Source organism: Poecile atricapillus, chromosome 13 (assembly GCF_030490865.1).
Source record: "Poecile atricapillus isolate bPoeAtr1 chromosome 13, bPoeAtr1.hap1, whole genome shotgun sequence".
NCBI lineage: Eukaryota > Metazoa > Chordata > Aves > Passeriformes > Paridae > Poecile > Poecile atricapillus.
This window is the reverse complement of record NC_081261.1, coordinates 17,155,137-17,182,665: the sequence shown is the minus strand read 5'-3', so window position 1 is coordinate 17,182,665 and position 27,529 is coordinate 17,155,137. Positions and strand designations below refer to the sequence as shown.

The window sequence follows — 27,529 nt, the reverse complement described above, 5'->3', positions numbered from 1 at the left end:
TATAGATTGTTGTTGTTATAGGGTTTCTTACAATGAAAGGTGTTCTGGAAATCCTAGGATCTGCTGATCTTAGGTAAATAAATACTATTTATTTTCAAAAGCACACGTCTCTTTGCAATTCCTTTGGGCACAGGCAGCGTTTGCACAGTTGTGGTTTCCACTTGTTCTGGCTCCCCAGGCCTCAGGGGTCCCTGTGCATGGGGACATCCCACTGACCCACCACTGGGCCCTGCTCGTGGTCCTGGGCTGGGCCAGGGCCGTGTCCCCAAGAGCAAAGCTGTCACCAGCAGACAGGGGGCTCTGACAGGAGCAGCCCCTGCAGCGATGCCACCTAAGCAGGCAGGAAACCTTCTGCAGCCACGGGACTCCTGGCCATGAGGCCACAGGGAGGCAGAAGCCCCGTTCATGCCCTGAAGGCCATGGCAGCCTCGGGAACGGTGGGATCTGCATCTGGGCTGCTGCAGGGGCTGCTGTTTAAGCCTTGCAGCCTCCAAAGGCTCCGGCCTCCTCCCCGTTTCACATTGCCCTGTGCCCGCATTGTTCAAGAGACAAAAGCCAAGCGAGGAGATCCTCGCCCTGCCCGCGTTCCTGCTGCAGGCAGTGGCCACTGGCCCCTGTCCCCCCTTGGCTGACAGCTGCAGAGACACTGGCTGGGGGCTTTGAGCCCAACAGGGCCCCCTGCTCAGCCCTTGACCCAAAATCCCTGTGCTGCCCCAGCATCCCCATCAAGAGGCAGGAGGAAAGGGATGAAAAAACCCACCACGCTCAAGAAAAGATTGGTCTGAGTGCTGGATCCTGTCTGGGGTTTACACCTCACCCTGACAATCAGGGGCTCTGCCATCACCCTGCTGACCCAAAATCTCAAGTCCTACCACAGTAAAACCAGCCGATTAATTGATACCTCAGGATTTCATCTTGCACACAAATGTCCCCTGCCACTAAATCATTCCTAAGGGCTTGCAAGCTTCAACCTGCAGATTTCAGCTTATGACCATTGTACACAGAGGCAGGGCAAGGGCAAATCCACACAGAAATTATCCAGAACTTGCAGCAAAACCCCCTGGTGTCGATCTTTATACCCTTCAGGTTGGATCAAGGAGTGTTTATCTGGGCAACAGTCAGTCTTGCACAGAAAGAAAAGGAAATGCAGCTGCTGAGTGGGAAGATGAAGAACATATCCATGCCCTGAGCAGGAGCCATGGAGCAGCCTTTGGTGGCACTGATGCAGGGGCCGCTCCCTGCTCCTCCTGTCAGAGCCCCCTCTCTGCTGGTGACACCTTTGCTCGTGGGGACACGGCTCTGCCCCAGCCAAAGAACGTGAGCGGGGCCCAGTGATGGGTCAGTGGGACCCCCCTGTGCACAGAGAGCCCCAGAAACACCAAGATCTGGCAGAACTTTGCTCAGATGCTCTTTCCAGAAACTGCACCTTCTCCTGCCTTTGCCATCCCAGCAAAATTCAACCTCTGCCTCTGTCAAAGATCATTTCCTACACTTTGGTGATTAGAAACCTTCTGCTGGACTTCCTCCACTAAAAACATTCCCACTGCCCTGGAAGAGGTACCAGGGGCATCGTTAAAGCCTCCAAAAAACTGCACAGGCACCCAGGATCAGCAGCTTTCCATCTCTTTCCATCTGCTTCAGGCTCCCTGCTCTGCTCCTCTTCATTTTCTCCTCCTCTCTCCAGAACTTTGGCAAGCACAGAGCTCCCAGGCTTTGGCGATTCCCAAGGCCAGCGCCTTGCAGGGCTTGTGGGACACCCCAGGCCTGATGTCCCTCGTTGCTCCCAGAGAAGCTGCTGAGTGCCAGAGGAAGCCACAAAGTTGCTGAGGGCACTCAAGCACCTTCCCTGTGGGGAAAGGCTGAGAAAGTTGGGGCTGCTGAGGCTGGAGAGGAGAAGCTTGAGTGCAGACCTCAGAGCACCTTTCCACTGAGTGAAGGGCCCACAGGGAAGCGGGAGGGCCACTCTTCCTCAGGAACTGCAGAGACAGGACAACGGGAAAGGGGACCAAACGCAAAGACAACTGGAATTGACTTGATGATGGGAAGAAGTTTACTGTGAGGGTGTTTATCCCGGAGAAAAGGCACCTGGGCAGAGAGGCTGTGGATGCCCCATCCCCAGGAACATCCAAGGCCAGGCTGGACAGGGCCTGGAGCAAGCTGGTGCGATGGAAGGATGCTCAGCTTGGAACCAGGTGATCTTTAGGGCCCCTTTCAAGCCAAACCATTCAAGGATTTGATCGTTCCACCATCCCCATCTGCCACTGTCGAGTGTGGCATTGTGACATCACAGCTGGCAGAGTGATGCAGCTGGAATGTCCAGGACCTGGAAATGAGCACGGACAACACCTCACCAACGGTCAGTTGTCACTCCGTCTCTGCTCTGTGCGTCAGCGCTGAGCTGCTCCTGCTGCCTGGACTTCTCCTGCTTCCTGGACGTCTCCTGCTGCCTGTCCTGAAGCAGCAAGCCCAGCAGGATGTGCACTCCTGTCCCAGAGAAGGTACAGGACCATGCCAGCCCGGGGGCAGCCCGACTACCCAGGCAGGCCATGGCCTTGTGGGGATGGTGTGGGACAGGGACCCCACTGAAAGGTTGTGCTTCCTCTCACAGACAACCAGAGACGCTGTGGAGGACATGGAAGTGGACATGGTGCCAGACATGGAAGAAATGATGGAGGTGGACATGGAAGAGGGTGTTGAGGACATGGAGGTCGATGTGGAGGACAGCATCGAGGCCATGGAGGTGGATGAGGAGGAAAACATCGAGGACATGGAGGTGGATGAGAAGGATGAAGAAGAGCCCATGATCCTTGGGTGAAGATGGAGCCTCCACAGAAGAACAGGCCGATGCTCCCCATGTCCTGCCCAAGGCAGAGTGGATCCACCACCTGCACCACCCTGCACTCCCTTTGGACCATGTCTGCCCCATCCCGGCACCTGGAGCCTGCCTCAAGGCTAGCAGCAGAGTCCCGCTCTGCTGCTCCCGTTCTACCAAGGCTCATCTTCCAGGACTCTCCTCCCAGACACCATGGCCGCTGATATGGCCCCTTTGTACATATGTTTTTTCATGTTAGATAGTGTCTGTAAATATGTTTTGAAGATTTTTAGTATATAGGCCCCTTGTAAATACGTTCTATAGATTGTTGTTGTTATAGGGTTTCTTACAATGAAAGGTGTTCTGGAAATCCTAGGATCTGCTGATCTTAGGTAAATAAATACTATTTATTTTCAAAAGCACACGTCTCTTTGCAATTCCTTTGGGTACAGGCAGCGTTTGCACAGTTGTGGTTTCCACTTGTTCTGGCTCCCCAGGCCTCAGGGGTCCCTGTGCATGGGGACATCCCACTGACCCACCACTGGGCCCTGCTCGTGGTCCTGGGCTGGGCCAGGGCCGTGTCCCCAAGAGCAAAGCTGTCACCAGCAGACAGGGGGCTCTGACAGGAGCAGCCCCTGCAGCGATGCCACCTAAGCAGGCAGGAAACCTTCTGCAGCCACGGGACTCCTGGCCATGAGGCCACAGGGAGGCAGAAGCCCCGTTCATGCCCTGAAGGCCATGGCAGCCTCGGGAACGGTGGGATCTGCATCTGGGCTGCTGCAGGGGCTGCTGTTTAAGCCTTGCAGCCTCCAAAGGCTCCGGCCTCCTCCCCGTTTCACATTGCCCTGTGCCCGCATTGTTCAAGAGACAAAAGCCAAGCGAGGAGATCCTCGCCCTGCCCGCGTTCCTGCTGCAGGCAGTGGCCACTGGCCCCTGTCCCCCCTTGGCTGACAGCTGCAGAGACACTGGCTGGGGGCTTTGAGCCCAACAGGGCCCCCTGCTCAGCCCTTGACCCAAAATCCCTGTGCTGCCCCAGCATCCCCATCAAGAGGCAGGAGGAAAGGGATGAAAAAACCCACCACGCTCAAGAAAAGATTGGTCTGAGTGCTGGATCCTGTCTGGGGTTTACACCTCACCCTGACAATCAGGGGCTCTGCCATCACCCTGCTGACCCAAAATCTCAAGTCCTACCACAGTAAAACCAGCCGATTAATTGATACCTCAGGATTTCATCTTGCACACAAATGTCCCCTGCCACTAAATCATTCCTAAGGGCTTGCAAGCTTCAACCTGCAGATTTCAGCTTATGACCATTGTACACAGAGGCAGGGCAAGGGCAAATCCACACAGAAATTATCCAGAACTTGCAGCAAAACCCCCTGGTGTCGATCTTTATACCCTTCAGGTTGGATCAAGGAGTGTTTATCTGGGCAACAGTCAGTCTTGCACAGAAAGAAAAGGAAATGCAGCTGCTGAGTGGGAAGATGAAGAACATATCCATGCCCTGAGCAGGAGCCATGGAGCAGCCTTTGGTGGCACTGATGCAGGGGCCGCTCCCTGCTCCTCCTGTCAGAGCCCCCTCTCTGCTGGTGACACCTTTGCTCGTGGGGACACGGCTCTGCCCCAGCCAAAGAACGTGAGCGGGGCCCAGTGATGGGTCAGTGGGACCCCCCTGTGCACAGAGAGCCCCAGAAACACCAAGATCTGGCAGAACTTTGCTCAGATGCTCTTTCCAGAAACTGCACCTTCTCCTGCCTTTGCCATCCCAGCAAAATTCAACCTCTGCCTCTGTCAAAGATCATTTCCTACACTTTGGTGATTAGAAACCTTCTGCTGGACTTCCTCCACTAAAAACATTCCCACTGCCCTGGAAGAGGTACCAGGGGCATCGTTAAAGCCTCCAAAAAACTGCACAGGCACCCAGGATCAGCAGCTTTCCATCTCTTTCCATCTGCTTCAGGCTCCCTGCTCTGCTCCTCTTCATTTTCTCCTCCTCTCTCCAGAACTTTGGCAAGCACAGAGCTCCCAGGCTTTGGCGATTCCCAAGGCCAGCGCCTTGCAGGGCTTGTGGGACACCCCAGGCCTGATGTCCCTCATTGCTCCCAGAGAAGCTGCTGAGTGCCAGAGGAAGCCACAAAGTTGCTGAGGGCACTCAAGCACCTTCCCTGTGGGGAAAGGCTGAGAAAGTTGGGGCTGCTGAGGCTGGAGAGGAGAAGCTTGAGTGCAGACCTCAGAGCACCTTTCCACTGAGTGAAGGGCCCACAGGGAAGCGGGAGGGCCACTCTTCCTCAGGAACTGCAGAGACAGGACAACGGGAAAGGGGACCAAACGCAAAGACAACTGGAATTGACTTGATGATGGGAAGAAGTTTACTGTGAGGGTGTTTATCCCGGAGAAAAGGCACCTGGGCAGAGAGGCTGTGGATGCCCCATCCCCAGGAACATCCAAGGCCAGGCTGGACAGGGCCTGGAGCAAGCTGGTGCGATGGAAGGATGCTCAGCTTGGAACCAGGTGATCTTTAGGGCCCCTTTCAAGCCAAACCATTCAAGGATTTGATCGTTCCACCATCCCCATCTGCCACTGTCGAGTGTGGCATTGTGACATCACAGCTGGCAGAGTGATGCAGCTGGAATGTCCAGGACCTGGAAATGAGCACGGACAACACCTCACCAACGGTCAGTTGTCACTCCGTCTCTGCTCTGTGCGTCAGTGCTGAGCTGCTCCTGCTGCCTGGACTTCTCCTGCTTCCTGGACGTCTCCTGCTGCCTGTCCTGAAGCAGCAAGCCCAGCAGGATGTGCACTCCTGTCCCAGAGAAGGTACAGGACCATGCCAGCCCGGGGGCAGCCCGACTACCCAGGCAGGCCACGGCCTTGTGGGGATGGTGTGGGACAGGGACCCCACTGAAAGGTTGTGCTTCCTCTCACAGACAACCAGAGACGCTGTGGAGGACATGGAAGTGGACATGGTGCCAGACATGGAAGAAATGATGGAGGTGGACATGGAAGAGGGTGTTGAGGACATGGAGGTCGATGTGGAGGACAGCATCGAGGCCATGGAGGTGGATGAGGAGGAAAACATCGAGGACATGGAGGTGGATGAGAAGGATGAAGAGGAGCCCATGATCCTTGGGTGAAGATGGAGCCTCCACAGAAGAACAGGCCGATGCTCCCCATGTCCTGCCCAAGGCAGAGTGGATCCACCACCTGCACCACCCTGCACTCCCTTTGGACCATGTCTGCCCCATCCCGGCACCTGGAGCCTGCCTCAAGGCTAGCAGCAGAGTCCCGCTCTGCTGCTCCCGTTCTACCAAGGCTCATCTTCCAGGACTCTCCTCCCAGACACCATGGCCGCTGATATGGCCCCTTTGTACATATGTTTTTTCATGTTAGATAGTGTCTGTAAATATGTTTTGAAGATTTTTAGTATATAGGCCCCTTGTAAATACGTTCTATAGATTGTTGTTGTTATAGGGTTTCTTACAATGAAAGGTGTTCTGGAAATCCTAGGATCTGCTGATCTTAGGTAAATAAATACTATTTATTTTCAAAAGCACACGTCTCTTTGCAATTCCTTTGGGCACAGGCAGCGTTTGCACAGTTGTGGTTTCCACTTGTTCTGGCTCCCCAGGCCTCAGGGGTCCCTGTGCATGGGGACATCCCACTGACCCACCACTGGGCCCTGCTCGTGGTCCTGGGCTGGGCCAGGGCCGTGTCCCCAAGAGCAAAGCTGTCACCAGCAGACAGGGGGCTCTGACAGGAGCAGCCCCTGCAGCGATGCCACCTAAGCAGGCAGGAAACCTTCTGCAGCCACGGGACTCCTGGCCATGAGGCCACAGGGAGGCAGAAGCCCCGTTCATGCCCTGAAGGCCATGGCAGCCTCGGGAACGGTGGGATCTGCATCTGGGCTGCTGCAGGGGCTGCTGTTTAAGCCTTGCAGCCTCCAAAGGCTCCAGCCTCCTCCCCGTTTCACATTGCCCTGTGCCCGCATTGTTCAAGAGACAAAAGCCAAGCGAGGAGATCCTCGCCCTGCCCGCGTTCCTGCTGCAGGCAGTGGCCACTGGCCCCTGTCCCCCCTTGGCTGACAGCTGCAGAGACACTGGCTGGGGGCTTTGAGCCCAACAGGGCCCCCTGCTCAGCCCTTGACCCAAAATCCCTGTGCTGCCCCAGCATCCCCATCAAGAGGCAGGAGGAAAGGGATGAAAAAACCCACCACGCTCAAGAAAAGATTGGTCTGAGTGCTGGATCCTGTCTGGGGTTTACACCTCACCCTGACAATCAGGGGCTCTGCCATCACCCTGCTGACCCAAAATCTCAAGTCCTACCACAGTAAAACCAGCCGATTAATTGATACCTCAGGATTTCATCTTGCACACAAATGTCCCCTGCCACTAAATCATTCCTAAGGGCTTGCAAGCTTCAACCTGCAGATTTCAGCTTATGACCATTGTACACAGAGGCAGGGCAAGGGCAAATCCACACAGAAATTATCCAGAACTTGCAGCAAAACCCCCTGGTGTCGATCTTTATACCCTTCAGGTTGGATCAAGGAGTGTTTATCTGGGCAACAGTCAGTCTTGCACAGAAAGAAAAGGAAATGCAGCTGCTGAGTGGGAAGATGAAGAACATATCCATGCCCTGAGCAGGAGCCATGGAGCAGCCTTTGGTGGCACTGATGCAGGGGCCGCTCCCTGCTCCTCCTGTCAGAGCCCCCTCTCTGCTGGTGACACCTTTGCTCGTGGGGACACGGCTCTGCCCCAGCCAAAGAACGTGAGCGGGGCCCAGTGATGGGTCAGTGGGACCCCCCTGTGCACAGAGAGCCCCAGAAACACCAAGATCTGGCAGAACTTTGCTCAGATGCTCTTTCCAGAAACTGCACCTTCTCCTGCCTTTGCCATCCCAGCAAAATTCAACCTCTGCCTCTGTCAAAGATCATTTCCTACACTTTGGTGATTAGAAACCTTCTGCTGGACTTCCTCCACTAAAAACATTCCCACTGCCCTGGAAGAGGTACCAGGGGCATCGTTAAAGCCTCCAAAAAACTGCACAGGCACCCAGGATCAGCAGCTTTCCATCTCTTTCCATCTGCTTCAGGCTCCCTGCTCTGCTCCTCTTCATTTTCTCCTCCTCTCTCCAGAACTTTGGCAAGCACAGAGCTCCCAGGCTTTGGCGATTCCCAAGGCCAGCGCCTTGCAGGGCTTGTGGGACACCCCAGGCCTGATGTCCCCTGCTGCTCCCAGAGAAGCTGCTGAGTGCCAGAGGAAGCCACAAAGTTGCTGAGGGCACTCAAGCACCTTCCCTGTGGGGAAAGGCTGAGAAAGTTGGGGCTGCTGAGGCTGGAGAGGAGAAGCTTGAGTGCAGACCTCAGAGCACCTTTCCACTGAGTGAAGGGCCCACAGGGAAGCGGGAGGGCCACTCTTCCTCAGGAACTGCAGAGACAGGACAACGGGAAAGGGGACCAAATGGAAAGACAACTGGAATTGACTTGATGATGGGAAGAAGTTTACTGTGAGGGTGTTTATCCCGGAGAAAAGGCACCTGGGCAGAGAGGCTGTGGATGCCCCATCCCCAGGAACATCCAAGGCCAGGCTGGACAGGGCCTGGAGCAAGCTGGTGCGATGGAAGGATGCTCAGCTTGGAACCAGGTGATCTTTAGGGCCCCTTCCAAGCCAAACCATTCAAGGATTTGATCATTCCACCATCCCCATCTGCCACTGTCGAGTGTGGCACTGTGACATCACAGCTGGCAGAGTGATGCAGCTGGAATGTCCAGGACCTGGAAATGAGCACGGACAACACCTCACCAACGGTCAGTTGTCACTCCGTCTCCGCTCTGTGTGTCAGCGCTGAGCTGCTCCTGCTGCCTGGACTTCTCCTGCTTCCTGGACGTCTCCTGCTGCCTGTCCTGAAGCAGCAAGCCCAGCAGGATGTGCACTCCTGTCCCAGAGAAGGTACAGGACCATGCCAGCCCGGGGGCACCCCGACTACCCAGGCAGGCCATGGCCTTGTGGGGATGGTGTGGGACAGGGACCCCACTGAGAGGTTGTGCTTCCTCTCACAGACAACCAGAGACGCTGTGGAGGACATGGAAGTGGACATGGTGCCGGATATGGAGGAAATGATGGAGGTGGACGTGGAAGAGGGTGTTGAGGACATGGAGGTTGATGTGGAGGACAGCATCGAGGCCATGGAGGTGGATGAGGAGGAAAACATCGAGGACATGGAGGTGGATGAGAAGGATGAAGAGGAGCCCATGATCCTTGGGTGAAGATGGAGCCTCCACAGAAGAACAGGCCGATGCTCCCCATGTCCTGCCCAAGGCAGAGTGGATCCACCACCTGCACCACCCTGCACTCCCTTTGGACCATGTCTGCCCCATCCCGGCACCTGGAGCCTGCCTCAAGGCTGGCAGCAGAGTCCCGATCTGCTGCTCCCTTTCTACCAAGGCTCATCTTCCAGGACTCTCCACCCTGACACCATGGCTACAGATATGGCCCTTTGTACATATGTTCTTTATGTTAGATATTCTCTGTAAATATGTTTTGAAGATTGTTAGTTTATAGGCCCCTTGTAAATACGTTCTATAGATTGTTGTTGTTATAGGGTTTCTTATAATGAAAGGTGTTCTGGAAATCCTAGGATCTGCTGATCTTAGGTAAATAAATACTATTTATTTTCAAAAGCACACGTCTCTTTGCAATTCCTTTGGGCACAGGCAGCGTTTGCACAGTTGTGGTTTCCACTTGCTCTGGCTCCCCAGGCCTCAGGGGTCCCTGTGCACGGGGACATCCCACTGACCCACCACTGGGCCCTGCTCATTGTCCTGGGCTGGGCCAGGGCCGTGTCCCCAAGAGCAAAGCTGTCAACAGCAGACAGGGGGCTCTGACAGGAGCAGCCCCTGCAGCGATGCCACCTAAGCAGGCAGGAAACCTTCTGCAGCCACGGGACTCCTGGCCATGAGGCCACAGGGAGGCAGAAGCCCCGTTCATGCCCTGAAGGCCATGGCAGCCTCGGGAACGGTGGGATCTGCATCTGGGCTGCTGCAGGGGCTGCTGTTTAAGCCTTGCAGCCTCCAAAGGCTCCGGCCTCCTCCCCGTTTCACATTGCCCTGTGCCCGCATTGTTCAAGAGACAAAAGCCAAGCGAGGAGATCCTCGCCCTGCCCGCGTTCCTGCTGCAGGCAGTGGCCACTGGCCCCTGTCCCCCCTTGGCTGACAGCTACAGGGACACTGGCTGGGGGCTTTGGGCCCAACAGGGCCCCCTGCTCAGCCCCTGACCCAAAATCCCTGTGCTCCCCTAGCATCCCCATCACGGGGCAGGAGGAAAGGGATGAAAAAACCCACCACGCTCAAGAAAAGATTGGTCTGAGTGCTGGATCCTGTCTGGGGTTTACACCTCACCCTGACAATCAGGGGCTCTGCCATCACCCTGCTGACCCAAAATCTCAAGTCCTACCACAGTAAAACCAGCCGATTAATTGATACCTCAGGATTTCATCTTGCACACAAATGTCCCCTGCCACTAAATCATTCCTAAGGGCTTGCAAGATTCAACCTGCAGACTTTTGCTTATGACCATTGTACACAGAGGCAGGGCAAGGGCAAATCCACACAGAAATTATCCAGAACTTCCAGCAAAACCCCCGGTGTCGATCTTTATACCCTTCAGGTTGGATCAAGGAGTGTTTATCTGGGCAACAGTCAGTCTTGCACAGAAAGAAAAGGAAATGCAGCTGCTGAGTGGGAAGATGAAGAACATCTCCATGCCCTGAGCAGGAGCCATGAAGCAGCCTTTGGTGGCACTGCTGCAGGGGCTGCTCCCTGCTCCTCCTGTCAGAGCCCCCTCTCTGCTGGTGACACCTTTGCTCGTGGGGACACGGCTCTGCCCCAGCCCAAGAACGTGAGCAGGGCCCAGTGATGGGTCAGTGGGACCCCCCTGTGCACAGAGAGCCCCAGAAACACCAAGATCTGGCAGAACTTTGCTCAGATGCTCTTTCCAGAAACTGCACCTTCTCCTGCCTTTGCCATCCCAGCAAAATTCAACCTCTGCCTCTGTCAAAGATCATTTCCTACACTTTGGTGATTAGAAACCTTCTGCTGGACTTCCTCCACTAAAAACATTCCCACTGCCCTGGAAGAGATACCAGGGGCATCGTTAAAGCCTCCAAAAAACTGCACAGGCACCCAGGATCAGCAGCTTTCCATCTCTTTCCATCTGCTTCAGGCTCCCTGCTCTGCTCCTCTTCATTTTCTCCTCCTCTCTCCAGAACTTTGGCAAGCACAGAGCTCCCAGGCTTTGGCGATTCCCAAGGCCAGCGCCTTGCAGGGCTTGTGGGACACCCCAGGCCTGATGTCCCTCGTTGCTCCCAGAGAAGCTGCTGAGTGCCAGAGGAAGCCACAAAGTTGCTGAGGGCACTCAAGCACCTTCCCTGTGGGGAAAGGCTGAGAAAGTTGGGGCTGCTGAGGCTGGAGAGAAGAAGCTTGAGTGGAGACCTCAGAGCACCTTTCCACTGAGTGAAGGGCCCACAGGGAAGCGGGAGGGCCACTCTTCCTCAGGAACTGCAGAGACAGGACAACGGGAAAGGGGACCAAATGGAAAGACAACTGGAATTGACTTGATGATGGGAAGAAGTTTACTGTGAGGGTGTTTATCCCGGAGAAAAGGCACCTGGGCAGAGAGGCTGTGGATGCCCCATCCCCAGGAACATCCAAGGCCAGGCTGGACAGGGCCTGGAGCAAGCTGGTGCGATGGGAGGATGCTCAGCTTGGAACCAGGTGATCTTTAGGGCCCCTTCCAAGCCAAACCATTCAAGGATTTGATCATTCCACCATCCCCATCTGCCATTGTCGAGTGTGGCACTGTGACATCACAGCTGGCAGAGTGATGCAGCTGGAATGTCCAGGACCTGGAAATGAGCACGGACAACACCTCACCAACGGTCAGTTGTCACTCCGTCTCCGCTCTGTGTGTCAGCGCTGAGCTGCTCCTGCTGCCTGGACTTCTCCTGCTTCCTGGACGTCTCCTGCTGCCTGTCCTGAAGCAGCAAGCCCAGCAGGATGTGCACTCCTGTCCCAGAGAAGGTACAGGACCATGCCAGCCCGGGGGCAGCCCGACTACCCAGGCAGTCCACGGCCTTGTGGGGATGGTGTGGGACAGGGACCCCACTGAAAGGTTGTGCTTCCTCTCACAGTCAACCAGAGACGCTGTGGAGGACATGGAAGTGGACATGGTGCCGGATATGGAGGAAATGATGGAGGTGGACGTGGAAGAGGGTGTTGAGGACATGGAGGTTGATGTGGAGGACAGCATCGAGGCCATGGAGGTGGATGAGGAGGAAAACATCGAGGACATGGAGGTGGATGAGAAGGATGAAGAGGAGCCCATGATCCTTGGGTGAAGATGGAGCCTCCACAGAAGAACAGGCCGATGCTCCCCATGTCCTGCCCAAGGCAGAGTGGATCCACCACCTGCACCACCCTGCACTCCCTTTGGACCATGTCTGCCCCATCCCGGCACCTGGAGCCTGCCTCAAGGCTGGCAGCAGAGTCCCGCTCTGCTGCTCCCGTTCTACCAAGGCTCATCTTCCAGGACTCTCCTCCCAGACACCATGGCCACTGATATGGCCCTTTGTACATATGTTCTTTATGTTAGATATTCTCTGTAAATATGTTTTGAAGATTGTTAGTTTATAGGCCCCTTGTAAATACGTTCTATAGATTGTTGTTGTTATAGGGTTTCTTATAATGAAAGGTGTTCTGGAAATCCTAGGATCTGCAGATCTTAGGTAAATAAATACTATTTATTTTCAAAAGCACACGTCTCTTTGCAATTCCTTTGGGCACAGGCAGCGTTTGCACAGTTGTGGTTTCCACTTGCTCTGGCTCCCCGGGCCTCAGGGGTCCCTGTGCATGGGGACATCCCACTGACCCACCACTGGGCCCTGCTCGTGGTCCTGGGCTGGGCCAGGGCCATGTCCCCAAGAGCAAAGCTGTCACCAGCAGACAGGGGGCTCTGACAGGAGCAGCCCCTGCAGCGATGCCACCTAAGCAGGCAGGAAACCTTCTGCAGCCACGGGACTCCTGGCCATGAGGCCACAGGGAGGCAGAAGCCCCGTTCATGCCCTGAAGGCCATGGCAGCCTCAGGAACTGTGGGATCTGCATCTGGGCTGCTGCAGGGGCTGCTGTTTAAGCCTTGCAGCCTCCAAAGGCTCCAGCCTCTGCTTCCTCCCAGCTTTGCATTGCCCTGTGCCCGCATTGTTCAAGAGACAAAAGCCAAGTGAGGAGATCCTCGCCCTGCCCGCGTTCCTGCTGCAGGCAGCGGCCACTGGCCCCTGTCCCCCCTTGGCTGACAGCTGCAGGGACACTGGCTGGGGGCTTTGGGCCCAACAGGGCCCCCTGCTCAGCCCCTGACCCAAAATCTTCGTGCTCCCCCAGCATCCTCATCGCAAAGGCCCTGGGAAATCCCACGCATTCCAATAGAGAAATTTTCCTAGTAACTAAACCAGTTTTTTCTCAGAGGGTTCCAAGCAGAAAGTCAGCAGCAGCTGAGGTTTAAAGCACATTTAAAAAGGTGGTTGCAGGGAAGGTGTGACCTCCAGGGAGCCTGGCAGTGCCTGGTGTGCAGGTGAGGCTGTGGGGCTGAGCCCAGCCGGGACACAGCAGCTGGCTGAGCCCCTCATAGCTGATCCTAAGGCCCAGAAAGCAGTTTCAGAGCACCTGCTGCAGATACTTCAAAGGGCTAAATCTCATTCAAAGAAACCACATTGTCAATTTAGCTTCAGTGTCGTGGCATAAGAAACCATGAAGGTGCCTCTGAATGTGCACTCAGGGCACTTCCACCACCATCCCAAAGGGATCACAAAGGACAGGGCTCTGCTTCCAGCACTACTCAGCTCCTAACCCAACAATTAAGTCTCAGGAAGAGGCAGTAATTGAGTACACCTGGGAGCCTGGCCTCTAATAAAAGGCATGAATCCCACAGCCCACCCCTGCACAGCCTTGCATGTCTGTACCTTTTCCTTCTTCTCTCTTCTTTTGTTCCACTTTCCCCATTTTCTCTTTCTGGGAGCTTGGCTTCTCTCTCTCCCGTCTCCAGGTTCAGCCGCACGTGTGATCCTGCCGGAACAGCCTGACCTACAAACAAAGGTCACCTTATTTCATGGCCCATGCACTGCTCCAGCTTTGGGAGGAACTGGGAGCTGAAGGCACATTCTCCTCCCTGGGAGAAGGGGAGAAAAGCTTCATCCCACATGGTGAGGAGTGGTATATCCACCACTGACTCTGCTCCCATCCAGCAGCACCCCTAAAGGGCTGGTTTTCCCTCCCAGAAATGCCACCCCGAGCCACCAAAGGTGTCCCTGTGCTGCCAGGCTGGCTCTGAGCCACAGTGGAGGTGGAATCCTGAACACAGCAAACCCTGGTTCCTTCATCCCTTCCAGCCCAGCTCCTAGGGGAGCACCAAAACTCCACATCAGGAGCAGATTTGGAGGCTACGTGGATAAAGGGGAATTGCTGCTGATTGGGGCAGACAGAATAAAATGCATCTACCAAAGCGAAATCAAAGCATCCCATGGAGTACAGCCAGGTATGCTGCACATCAAGGCTGTGCTGGTGTGCAAATGCTGTATTAAAGGGAATTTATGATCACTACTATCTGCCAACAAAAATACACAGAATACATTAAGCTTTGGTTTTAAACGCAGAAATAGGAAAAGATATTTTTTTTATAAACCAGGAAATTTTAAATGCAGAAAAAAATAGGAAATTCAGAGTGTTTTTCAGCAGTTCACCACAAACACACCTTGACGGCCAGCCCAGCACTGTGGTGAAGAGGAGGCAATATTTGGTTGCTATTTCTTGATGGCATTTCTTCTTCTCTTAATGCAGGAATTCTGCCTGCCCAGGACAGAGAGGCTGCAGCTGAACAGCCACTGAGCTGCTCACAGGTGGACAGACAGACCACAGCCTCCTCCCTCCTGAGGAGGATTCCCTATTCAGCCTTTCCTTTCTCTCTTCCTTTTACCTAAAAAGATACCTGGGATAGAGTAACAGCTTGCAGGAGACAGGGAGCATCTCTTACCAAAGGTAAGTGAAGATGAGGGTTATTATTTTGTACCATAAATGTACTCGCAGACAAAAAGCTCTGGTCTCGGGAACAACTGGATTGATCCCTCCCTGTTCAAGCCCAAAAAGACATTTCCCTGATCAAAGGATCTGGTGCTTCCTACATAAGACTGGGATGTTTGTCACAATTCAGACAGAAACATTTCAAAGCCTGTAGTCATCCAGTTGGTATAAATGCATTTAGAAAAAACAAGAAAACCCAACTTGGAGGATTTCCTATTAAAACAAGGTTTGCATTTCTGGTAGACCCTCTTTCTCTCCATTGGTCCTGTCCATTGGAGGTTGCATTGGTTGGATATGTGAGAGGACACGTGATTATCTCCCCATCTTAAACTATGGGACGACAGGCTTGGAATGCTTCCCATGGACAGATCCCAACCTCCTCCCACTCCTTAAACTTGTGATATGCAGGACCTTTAATCTTTATCTGTCTATGGGAGCATCCTCCCACGCTGAGAGTTGGGCTCTGCAGGAATTTGCTGTGGCCCTCGCCGGTGGTGGAGCTGGGAGGAGGAGTCAGAAAGGACTTTGTAGGATCTCCATGAAAAGGGCAACTCCACATCTGCTGTCTCTGGCTCACCGAGACAGGGCTCTGCCAGCAAGGAAAACGCAGCAAATGATCACCTGGTCTAGTGGGACACGTCCGTGCCCACGGCAGAGAGGTGGAACGAGATGAGCTCTAAGGTCCCTACCAGCCCAGGCTGTTCCAGGACAAAATGCCATGGTGTGCTGAGCAGCGGGCGCAGGAGGACAATCCTGTCCTCTGCAGACACTGCTGCACTCAGGGGGCAAAGCGAGGGGTGAGCCGGGTGCCTCCCCCCGCAGCCAGCGTCCTTCCCTTCCCTGGCCATGTCACCAGCGCTGGGCCAGCCAGGGCACAGCCCCAGCAGCAGCTCTGGGCTGTCACCAGCCAGGAACAGCCCTGCCAGGGCAGCTCTGGCCACATCCAGCCACATCAGCCTGCCTGGGCAGAGGAGGGAGGTGGATGGGCTTTGCTTGAGAGAATCATCCTAAGGGAAAGCACAGGAGCAGGCCCAGGAGGACCCCAGCCTCCCGTTTCTATTCTCAGCCAGCAGGAAATAAAACCCAACCTGGACCTGGTGCTGATGAGCTGCACACCCAACACAGCCGAATTACAGAGGCTGCATCGGCTGGGACACAAACTCTTCCTGCTCCTGCTTGGCACACTAAATGAGATTTAACCAAGAGCATCCCAACCCCAGAGCAAAACTCTGATGTGTTTAAGCAGCTCTCGGTGCTCCGGGGATTTCTCCTTGCCGCTCTGCACGGTAGCCCAGGTTCATGGCACAGCAGGACAAATGTGCTGCTTTAATAAATAAACCATGAAAAACATCTCTGCTTTCAACAAAAAGATTGACATTGCCATTTAAAAATGTTACAGCTGTTCAAGGAAGGTCTTCTGTCTTATTTAGTTTGGGGTATTTTGAAGTCAAAAGTGTGTTTGAGGGTGGGTTGACTTGAATAATGTGATTAAAATTGCTGATTTAGACGAATAAGCTGGAAATCCTGAATTTTAATCATGTTTCAGTATGTAGCTTCTAGACATTTCCCTTAAAAATAGTTGATTCTCTTTGATTCCTATAATTTGATAGTATTCAACAACTGGGAGCACACACTGGAGCAATACATATGTAAGCAATTACACAGCTTCACATGCTGCTAAAACAGAATCATTCTGTTAATAGCTTTTTCCCGAGAGAAATTAATTTTTTACTTATTGTTTGCATTAAGTTGCATTTGGGAAATGAAACTCAATTAAAAAAATATCAAAACACATCTATATTTAAGCCATTTTGTAGCATTATTTTCTCCTTGACACCTCAGACAAATAAAAGATGTGTATCCACAGGTAGGCACTGCCTAGATGTCTTGCTGAATGGTCCCTCTTCCCTGAGAGCTGCAAATCCTACAGCTGCCAGACCTCATCCCTTGCTCCTCATAAAGGGAAAGAAGAGTTTCCATTCTAATTAATTTCCCAGCTCTAAATCAACTACCCAGTGAGTAGAAATAGCTGTGAAATCCCCTCCACGAACCTGCCAGAAGGGCTACAGCTGTGGAGGGGGAAGCAGCAAACTCCCGCCCCCACAACTGGTTTGTACTCCTTAGCACTTAAAAAATATCCCACGCTTGGGATTTTTTTAGCCACAGCTAAAATAAATTAAAATAAATTCAAAATAAAGTCACAGAATCATAGAATCACAGAATGGTTTGGGTGGAGAGGAATCTTGAAGCTCATCCAGTGCCACCCCTGCCACGGCAGGGACACCTCCCGCTGTCCCAGGGGGCTCCAAGCCCTGTCCAGCCTGGCCTTGGGCACTTCCAGGGATCCAGAGGCAGCCTCAGCTGCTCTGGGCACCCTGTGCCAGGGCCTGCCCACCCTCCCAGGGAAGGATTCCTTCCCAATATCCAGTCTGAACCTGCTCTCTGTTTGAATAGGTGTTACTGCATCGCCTTGGGGCGATGGATCGAGAGAAAGCCGCAGGGTCTGAGCAGAGCTCCAGCCTCTGCTGCCCCTCGATCACTCACTGCCTCACGCCAAAAAGACAGTGCCCAACAGGTGAAGCACTCCCAGAGGATAAAACCCTTGTCACTGCACAAACGACAAGGTCTTTATTGGGAATAAATGTCAGAGCAGAGCGACAGCGTTTATTTTCCAAACAGGAGACGCTGATCCTGTGGTGACACTGCAGGGATGGTGTTATTCCTGCTCCTGATTTAATCCCTTTATCAGCTGCAGAAGCACCAGGACAGGCTTTGGTCTCCCATGCCAGCTCTGACTGACACTGCTGTCCCCACAAGCCGTCCCCACCCCAGGGACTCTGCAGCCCAAACCACCCCTCCGAGCATTAGCACTCGTTTATTTGGATGCGCTCTGTCCATAAAGTTGCTTAAAGAGACGCCAAGGAAGACTTTAATTTATAGCCCCATTCTTTTAATCTTGGTCAGGCAGATTTTTTCAGACATCTGTTTATATCTCCTTTTAATATATTGGATGGAGCAGCAGCACCAGGCAGCAGCTCACTCGCAGGGGCTCTGCTGACATTTATAAACCGAAGCGATTTCTCTCGTGTGCTTTATGTTATCAGCTAAACCTGTCCACTTAAATTATTGCCTTGTAACCAAATCACAACTATCTGTTACTCTGCTCTGTGCACACTTCCCAGGCTCTATACCAATATCAAGCTTTGCAGAGGCTGAAAACAAGATGATAAATAAATAAACGAATGGAAAACAAGACATGCTTCCACCAGGCTCACAACGGAGGGAGGATCAGGCACGTTGTGCACCACATTACTAAAAGCAGAGAGCTGCTGTGTGGAATATGCAGTGATATCCAAAGAACTCCATCTCTCTTTCTCTAGACCAACCAAATGACCAGCTGGGTTTCCTCACTCAAGGAGAAAGGTCTCATCCTGCCCGGCTCCTTCCCAGCACATCATTCCACACCCTGCTGGCCACAAGCGGGTTTGTGTTCCAGCATGGGGGCAGGACTGAGCCCCAACCCACTGCACAGCCATGGGCAGGGGAACTGTACATCACACACTGACTTACAAACCAAGGCTGTGCAATGACTCACTGCGCTCCTGGCAGTGGCATCCCATTCCATCATCCCATCCCATCATCCCATCCCATCATCCCATCCCATCATCCCATCCCATCCCATCATCCCATCCCATCATCCCATCCCATCCCATCATCCCATCCCATCATCCCATCCCATCCCATCATCCCATCATCCCATCCCATCATCCCATCCCATCATCCCATCCCATCATCCCATCCCATCATCCCATCCCATCATCCCATCCCATCCCATCATCCCATCCCATCATCCCATCATCCCATCCCATCCCATCATCCCATCCCATCCCATCCCATCCCATCCCATCCCATCCCCAGCCCTTGGACAAAGCTGCCAGCCACTGACTGCCCAGCAAGAGGAGCCCAAGAGCGACACAAGGCTCTCCCCCTGCAGCACCACTGTCCCCGTGGCAAAAAGATCACAAAGATGATCCAGCTCGCCAAGGCCGAGCCCCAGCTTGTCCCCAAGTGAGCATCCTTATTTGCCATTGTAAGAGAATTCAAAAATCTATCAAGGGTTTGAAAGCAAGCCCCAGTTATGAGTCAGCAAGAGGCTCTGCAGCTCTCAAAAATTACCTCAGTATGTGAGCAAGCCTCAGATAACATCAACCTTCCTTTACTCTTTGTTTCTCTCCACGAAAGGAGTGAGGGAAAAGGGACTTTCTTTCTAGTACAGGCAACAAAGGAATCTGGAATCAATATGTGAATGTTCCAGCAAAACACACCAACAGTGCTGCAGTATTGAAATAATCCCACTGACAGCATCCACAATAAGTTATCTGATGGCACCTTCTCCGTTAATAAAATAATGATTAAAAACGAGAGGAGACAAATCCCAGGGAGCAGCAGAGCTCCCCACAGCTGCATCCTGCGCCAGGAGCTCCAGGAGCCACCAGGGCTGGGGAACTGGCCAAGGCCAGGGCATCACGTGCTGGTGGCACACAGGGGACACTGTACCTGCCTCCAGTTGTGCCTGGGTGGATGGGATTGTCCCATGCCACAGAGGAAAACAGAGCAGCCAGGCCCAGTCTGGGGGGCTCAGCTCACACCCTGACCTGGACACAGCTGCTGAGCAAGGAAGCAGCAAAGCCTGCCTCCAGTTTTTTTCCTTTCTTTCCTACAAAGGCAAGTCCTACTGCTCTCCAGATTGTTTGTTACTTCAAAACAGAACATTTTTACACACAAAAGGAAGATATGTAGCAGGCACAGGTAAGCAAGAGATGGATTACTGATGGGAAGAAGAGGTCCATAGCCTGAATCTCATTTTGTTTCTTTCTGTCCCTTTTTCACTCAGCTACAGCCTTTTGCATTAGTTCACTGTCTGGCACTCACTGCTCCTCCCAATTAAGTGCCACTGGAAAATGTCATCAATGCTCTGTGTCACCTGTTCCTGGTACCTGGTGGGGAAGTTTCACAGCACCAGGCCTGGGGGCTCCCCCAGCACCCCCAGCATTCCCCACCTCGGGCAGGGAGGAAGCTCAGACACCTGTGTGCCCGTTCCAAGTACAAACTCCCGTGATGCTGGAAGAAATGCTGTACAAATCCACTCCCTGTGCAGCTCTCAGTCCCACTGCACTGCTGGGAAGCCCCAGCTGCCTGCTGAGCACAGCATCTCCCCAGAGAAGCACCAGCCAGTTCACTGCCTCTTGATTTCTCAGGTAACCAGTGACAGCAGGGGCTTTGTTACCTACCACAATTGATTCTAGAGAAAACTCTTTTATAAAATCACTGCATGCTGCCCATGTTCATAAAGTGTCCCTTCAGCCTGGGCTCTGCAGGGGATGGGCTGCAGGATGAAGCCCTGTGTTGCAGTCTGCAACCTCAGTATCTCGTCCAGGGAAGCAGCAGGGTTCTGGGGACCAGCATGGAACACCAGCCGAGACGGGCTCCCAGTTCACGAAACCATTTATTCAGCACGGGAACAAACTCAGAACCAGAACAGAGAGCCCCGAACAGAGGCAGAGCAGGGGTTTTTGAGGGACAGAACCGAGGGTTTACACCTTTGAGGGTGGAGTTCAGGGTCAGGGACCATTAGAAACACACCAAGGGAGAACCCCCAGGGACTCAAACCCAACCAGAGCATCGGGGCCGCCCTTCACAAGGGGTTTGGGGTGGAACAATGTAACTCTTTGTCTCCCCTGAGGCACGTCGCCACAGCCCTGGGGTGATGCAGCATGCCCAGTGCCATCGTGCCAGCTCTCCCAGCGCTGCCCAGCTCTGCCCAAAGGAGCTGTGCTGCCTCTGCCTGCGAGCGACCAGTCCTGCTGGTGCCAGCCTGGATCCATCACTGCTGCTATCTGATCCTTGCCCACAGGGCTGACAAGGACAGAGATGTCCTTTTCTCCCTGGGATTGCAGAGGAAACCCTAAGAGAGGAGTTTTGTCCTTACAGCATGAGCCAAGAAGTCACACTGCTGCTTCCCTTTGCCTCCCAGGGCACCCAGACACTCAGGGCAGGGCCTGATCCCCAAGCCACAGATTTCACAGAGGGTCTCCCAGAAAGCCCCAGTTCTTCCCTGAATGGGATGAAGTGTTAAGAGACTGAATGAAGAGTTAAAAGCACCTCAACAAAACCAAGGAAGTCTCATGTAAGACACTTCAGTTTGATAGTTTATCTGACAGACCTTTATGTGACATTCCAAACTATGTTAATAAATATCCTGGATATCGACCTGTCAGAATAGTGATGTCAAAGTACGACATCTCCAACACTGATTGTGTCCTGCTCTGCAGTGGAGCAGGAACAGAAGCCATCTGAAATACTTTCAACTTGCCAAGGGTGAATCTGTCCCCTGTTCAACACCCAGCACTGCAAAGCCATTCCTGGGAAAGCCCCAAAGGCCCCCTGCTCTGACACATCCCAACACCAAGTGTGCTCCTGCCCAGGCTCCTCACAGGTCTCAAAGCAGCAGCACTGCTTTCTGCTGGACTTGAACTCCACTTGAATAGGGAGCAGGGAAAGAACTATGGAATTGGGTTGGAAGGGACCTTAAAGATAACCCAATTCCAGCCCTCCTGCCGCAGGCAGTGACGCCACCCCCGAAGGGCTGATCCCATCCCAGTTTCTCATTTAGCAAGAGAGAAGTGACGCACTGGTGCTTGTTGTGCTACTGCTCTGGCTGATGCCACAGAGCTCTCTGGCTGGGCTCCTCACAACCAGGATTGCAGGGAGACACCCCCCCACAGTAACCCTTGGGAGAACTTTCTTGCACCCTGTGATTTTTAATGCCAACTTTGCTGCAATAACCACGTCTTTAAGCGCCATCCATCAGGCCTTCAGCTCAAACTCTTGTTTGGCTGAAAAGGGTTTTAGAGCCACTCTTTTGTCCCAGCACTAAGAGGTCTTCTCTGTAATTTGTTCCCCTCTGCAAATAGAATGAAAACGTTTTTAAAATGATGCCAGAATTCCTCCCGTGATTCAATCCACAGCCAGCGAAGAACAAAGCCTCACAAGGAAGGGGCTCTCCACCAAGTAACCCTTGATGAGAGGTGTGAGAGCACCATTCCATTTGGCCATTGAGCTGGACAGTGCACACAGCTGCCCCTTTTCTCTGACCCAGGGCTCTCCTGTGGCCCTGGGATTTCTGCTGTCCCAGCTGGCAGCCAGTGCTGAGCCCCCTGAGCGCTGCAGGGAGAGCAGAGGCAGCTCATGAGGGCTGGGCTCCCTCCTCAAATGCCTGCCAAATCCAGTCAGCTTCTCCTCCAGCTCCTGCTGCAAGAGGGAGGGAGCAGCAGGTGGGCCCCTGGGCACAGGCAGGGCCATGGGCACAGGTAGGGCGAGAGCAGGTCCCTGTCACTGTCACCCACCCTCACTGGCAGCCAAGGCGACGAGGAGGAGGAGGAGGATGATGATGATGGCATGTGTGGCCCAGCCTGGTGCCCAGAGCTGAGCCAGCTGCCTGCTGGACACACAGCAAACCTCGTCCCTCTCGTGGGCAGGGGAGCCACGAGCACAGGAGGGGTGGCACACACAGGGCACAGCATGGAGTGCCTGGGCCCTCTGGGAAGTCTTGAAGTGATGGAAGAGAAGGGGAAGGAGGGATCTCAGGGAAGGAAGGGGTAACAGGAGAGCTGGAGAGGGAAATACAGGGTCTCTGATGGAGACACTGCTGCAGCATCTCTGGTGTATCTGCTGCTGCTGCAAGAGGGAAATGCCTCCTGTGGCAAAGAGCTCCCGCAACAAGTGCCCTGCCACCTCCCTCCTGGGAGTGCTGCTCTGTCTCACAGTGCAACAGCAGCAAACACACCAGGAAAAAATTAATAACCACAGAGAAGGAAGAAGAAGGGTTGTCCTTTCGTAGCGTGGGCACAACATTGCATTTCCTCAGCAAACCCTTCTCCCTGCTTTAAGGCAGGCATGCAGTGAGTTACCACAGCGTGCAGCAGGAGCCATGTGCTCAGGATTCAATAGGAGGCACTTGATTTGTTTTTTCTTCTGATATCAGGCTTGAAGTCTGTGAACTGCAGCAGTTTAGAGAGTTTAATCCCACAAAGGTCCAAGCAGAAGAAGCAGAGAGACCAAAGGTATCCAGCCGCACTCTGATATTTCATCTCTCAAACACACAGGCTGCAGAGACACTGCAGCAACCTCTGTCTCACCATGTCCCCAAGTCAGCAACCATGAGAGGCTTATTTACAAAAGCCAGTTTTAATCCCTCTCCAACTCACTACATTATTTATCCCCAAGCCAATGCTGCAATCCATTCAATAATTGTCATCCCTCAGGTCTATTTGTTACTCCAGAGAGCCCATCTGGGATGCTGAAGGCTTTGATGCATTCAGAGAAGATCAATGCAAGATGTAGGCAGAGAAGGACAAGGCAGCTGACCAGGAGAATTGAGAACCTGACAAAAGGAACTGAGGGTGATATTAATTTTGTGGAATTTTAGGCATTTAATGCCATTTGAGAGAGGCACCACTGGCTTCTTTACTATGAGGAAGATTAGCACCTCCAGAACATCATCAACCATCGTGTCTCCCACATCTGTCACCCTCAGAGAGCCTCTCCTCTCTCAGGGACTCATGAGATGGCCACCAAAGAAGCTACAAATGTGGAGGCACAGAAAGGACACAATAATCCATCAGGACCAACACCAGTGTGAGAATCAGAAGGTTTAAAATGGCCATGGTTAATCTGTGGTTGGAAATGAGGAGTTGAAAGCTAAAAGTTTGCAACTTGAGGAGGGTAAAGGGGCAAAAAAGGAAACTGTTTTCCAAGGGAAGGCTGGGAAGCTCAAGTAGGGTTGTTCATGACCAGACCTCAGCATTCTCTGTTCCTGTCCTCAGCTTCTGAGTCTGTAACTCAGCACTGAAATCGCAAAGACACGACACGTATGAAACTCCCTTCTCCCAGCTCCAGCTCCCAGCGGGAGCATTTCAGGACACGCTGTGCTGCTGGCAGGGTGTGCAGCTGATTGCCTCAGATCCCATCTCTGCTCCATGTGTGTCAGCCGGCTCCTCTCACCCACGGCCCGGCACCGGCGGCTCCCCAAGCCCGGAGCGTCCCGCAGAGCCAAGGGCTCGGCACGCGTTGGGCCAACGCTCGCCAGCTCAGCGCTGGAAGGTGCCTGATCCGACCCACCCGACTGCGAGACGAGCAGGATGGATGGGAAAGAACCGCCTGCCAAGGCAGAGTGAGAACAAATTTGGATAATAAAAGCTGGAATAAGAAGATGCCTTGGAGAGCGCGTTGGGATAGTGCTTTGCGAAGCTTCAATTTAAAGCCTTGTTTCTACAGCTAACGCAGTCGTAAGGGACATTAGCCTAATTTCTGTCAAGAGAACTTGTCAACACTGCAGTATTTAAGATAGACACTAAAGACGTGTTTTATCTCACAGATAGATCACTGGGAAAGGAAGGAGCTGTGCCACACTTGGTTCACAGGAAAATAAATTGATGTTCTCCCTGGGCCTAATTGGTGGATGCTGTTTTATAGCACCACATGCATGAGCAGCCTCACATTTTATCAGTGTGCAGCTGAGATTGGTGCCAGATCCATGGTGGGGTTAGATACAGGGACCCACAGGGACTTCAGATGGGCACCCAAGGACACAGAGCTGGGCATTTTCCAGCCACAGAGTAGCTGAAACATCTGGCCATGTCCTGAAGGGTCAGGTCCTTCTACTGACGGTGCTCACCAGCTGAGCTACAACTGGTGGGGTGTGACTTCAGGGCCAAGGGGAGAAAACTGGTGGTAGAAGAAGAGAATTGGCTTTACTTCCTCAGGACCACCAGCATAAACTTGCCTGGCCTGGTTTTTAGAGACGCTCCAAGGTGAGTCAATAGAAAGCAAGGAAAAGAGAGGCCGTACACTGCAGCTTTAGGAAAGAAGTGTTATCATGATCCTGCTGCCGTCATACCCCACTTTGTGGAACTAAAACATTCCCAGGAGTGTCCTAACGCTGGCATGGCTCCACACACCCCACATGCCAGCCTTGGAGCTGGGCTCGAGACGTACCCAAGATAATGCTGGTGCCACGGCACAAAGGCTTGTCCCAAGGGGGAAAGTTGAAAATACCCTTTTATTGTGGTTGTTACAAGGAAATAACAGCCATGTAACCTTGTCCCAGCCTTGGAACAGAGCTCAGCTTGCAGAGGAAGCCTGAGGGAGCGCGACCCTGAGCTGCAGACTCGAGGGCAGGAGGGTGGCTCTGCTCTGCTACAGATTCTGCATTTGCACAAGAACTAAATCACTACAACAGCCAGAAATGTCCCTCGGGAAGGAAATCCTCTCAAAGATAAATCAATAACTCAGTGTAATTTTAGCATGCAGCCAGGAGAATTTACATTGCCAGGAAGGCTGAGAGCTCTGCCACAGAGCCACAGCATCATCAAACAGCCCTGCAGCACACCCTGCGCAAGAGCTCAGTTCTGGGTGTTCACAGCAAAGCCACAAGTCTGGGCTCTGCATTTTGGGACTCCACAGACCCAAATCAGAGTGGCACCAGCACTTGGGATGTGGTCCAGCCAAACTCCCTTGGGACAAACCACCTTTCCCTTTCCTCCTCTGCAGCAGCAAGGCTGCTCCCTGCAATCACGGCAGGGCTGGCAAAGGCTCCAGATCCCTGCAGGATCTGAGGTGAGGCACACACAAAGCACAGCTGAACCAGGAGCAGAGGGGGAGTGCTCCAGCCACACCCTCTGCCCTGGCCAGGGGGTTCCCACCAGCCAGGCCACCCACAAAACAGCACTGCAGGGATGTGCCGTGGCCCCCGTTGATTAATGAGACTGCAATTTACGTAATTATATTAATGCTAAGTACACTTGGACCCATAAGTTCAAGGGAACTAATGACACTTCAGAGCACAGTTCAACAATGAGCAGTAACTCCAGCAAAAAAGGGAAAAAAGAAAAAAAAAGGAAAGGCCCCTAATTATTCAGTAGCTCTTCTCCCAGATTCTCAGGGTCAGCTTGGAGGAGAAGGTGGCCTGAATTATATTTTTGTTTCCAGAGCATCAACAGAATTGCTAAGTGAGTTCCATCGGCAAGGTCAGAGCCTGCCCATGGTTATGCATGCCAGCCCTGTCCCTTCCCCAGCTCGGCAAACAGGCCTGGGCTGCCGTGTCCCCTGCCACTGCTGCCACCGCCGCACCCTGCTGCTCCCAGGGACCAGCTCCCGTGCCAGTGTTTGTCCTGGTCCCCAGCACAGACAGACAAACTGCAACAACCAATTCCTCAGAAGCCAAGTGTAGCCTCCATGTCTGGGAGCCTGTTCAGGATAAGCCTGAGGAGCAAACAGCCCAAAGCAGCCAGCAGAGGTTTGTGCCATGCAGCCCACCCCAGATGGCCTGTTGTTACAGCCACGGCTTCTGCCAGACGTGGAGCCCGTGCCAGGGCATGGAGGGCTGGGAAAGGCTGTGCCCACACACACAGAGCTCTTCCCCTGGTACAGCCCACCTGGAGCCATGGAAGCATTTTGGAGCGTCTGTGCTGGCCACCGTTGTGTCACTCCTCACAGGCTCCTCTGCAACAAGCCAACAAGGTGCCAACAAGCTCTCACAGATTGTGCCATCAGTGCTGATGTGCTCCAAGAGCCTCTGTCTGTGAATCCAACTTTACACAGTTACAAATGCAGCCTGTGCTTCTGTATTACTTCATTGAGACTTGGACTTTTACAAGGGATGGGGGACAGGACACAGGGAATGGCTCCCAGTGCCAGAGAGCAGAGCTGGATGGGATATTGGGCAGGAATTGTTCCCTGGCAGGGTGGGCAGACCCTGGCACAGGGTGCCCAGAGCAGCTGGGGCTGCCTCTGGATCCCTGGCAGTGCCCAAGGCCAGGCTGGGGCTTGGAGCAGCCTGGGACAGTGGGAAGTGTCCCTGCCATGGGAGGGGGTTGGAATTGGATGAGCTTTATAAGGTTCCTTCCAACCCAAACCATGCTGGGATCCAATAACTCTGCACCTCTGACATACTGAGATCTGCCAGCAGAGCTGCCCCAAGGGACAAGGTCGGTGCTTGAAGCTGAAGGTGCGTTATGACCACTCCACACAAAGCCAGGACAAGGACTTGTTACTCTCCTTCAACACAGAACACGAAGCTGCCTGAGGAGCCAGGGCAGAACTCTGCAAAGACAACACAAAAGAAGAGACCCCACAAGCCTCTCATGACCCCTGTGCCTGACTGAAAGCCAAACCCAAATTAAATGAACCAAAACACATTTGGTGTTTCAGGATTGCACTCAGAGCTCTCCTGGTGCCTTCCAGGCTCAGCAGCAGCACCCAGAACAGAGAACATGCAGAAGGCAACTCAGTGATGATTAGGAAGACACATATGAAGTTATCCATCACAGAGCAACCTGTGTGCACCTAAATGTCCTGCAGTACAATCAGAAATCAATAGCAAGATGCAGAAACCCTCAACCACCCAGTAAAATATAAAGAACACTTGTAATATTGATTTTGAAAGCACCTTGGTGAAGACCGTTGAGAAGAAACCTGAGAAAGCAAAGCAAAATGCCTGAATTGAAACCTTTCTCTTTTTTCTCCCTCAAAAAGA

The 27,529-nt window shown here is 53.2% G+C and overlaps 1 protein-coding gene across 1 annotated transcript in view; it reads right to left on the bottom strand.

The window, feature by feature from the left end:
- Positions 1-27,529, bottom strand: part of SIL1 (SIL1 nucleotide exchange factor) — a 165,432-nt gene that overhangs the window by 102,329 nt on the left and 35,574 nt on the right. Inside the window, exon 4 of the mRNA XM_058848363.1 lies at positions 13,821-13,941. Within this exon, the coding sequence (XP_058704346.1) occupies positions 13,821-13,941 (121 nt within the window). The remainder of the gene's footprint in view (positions 1-13,820; positions 13,942-27,529) is intronic.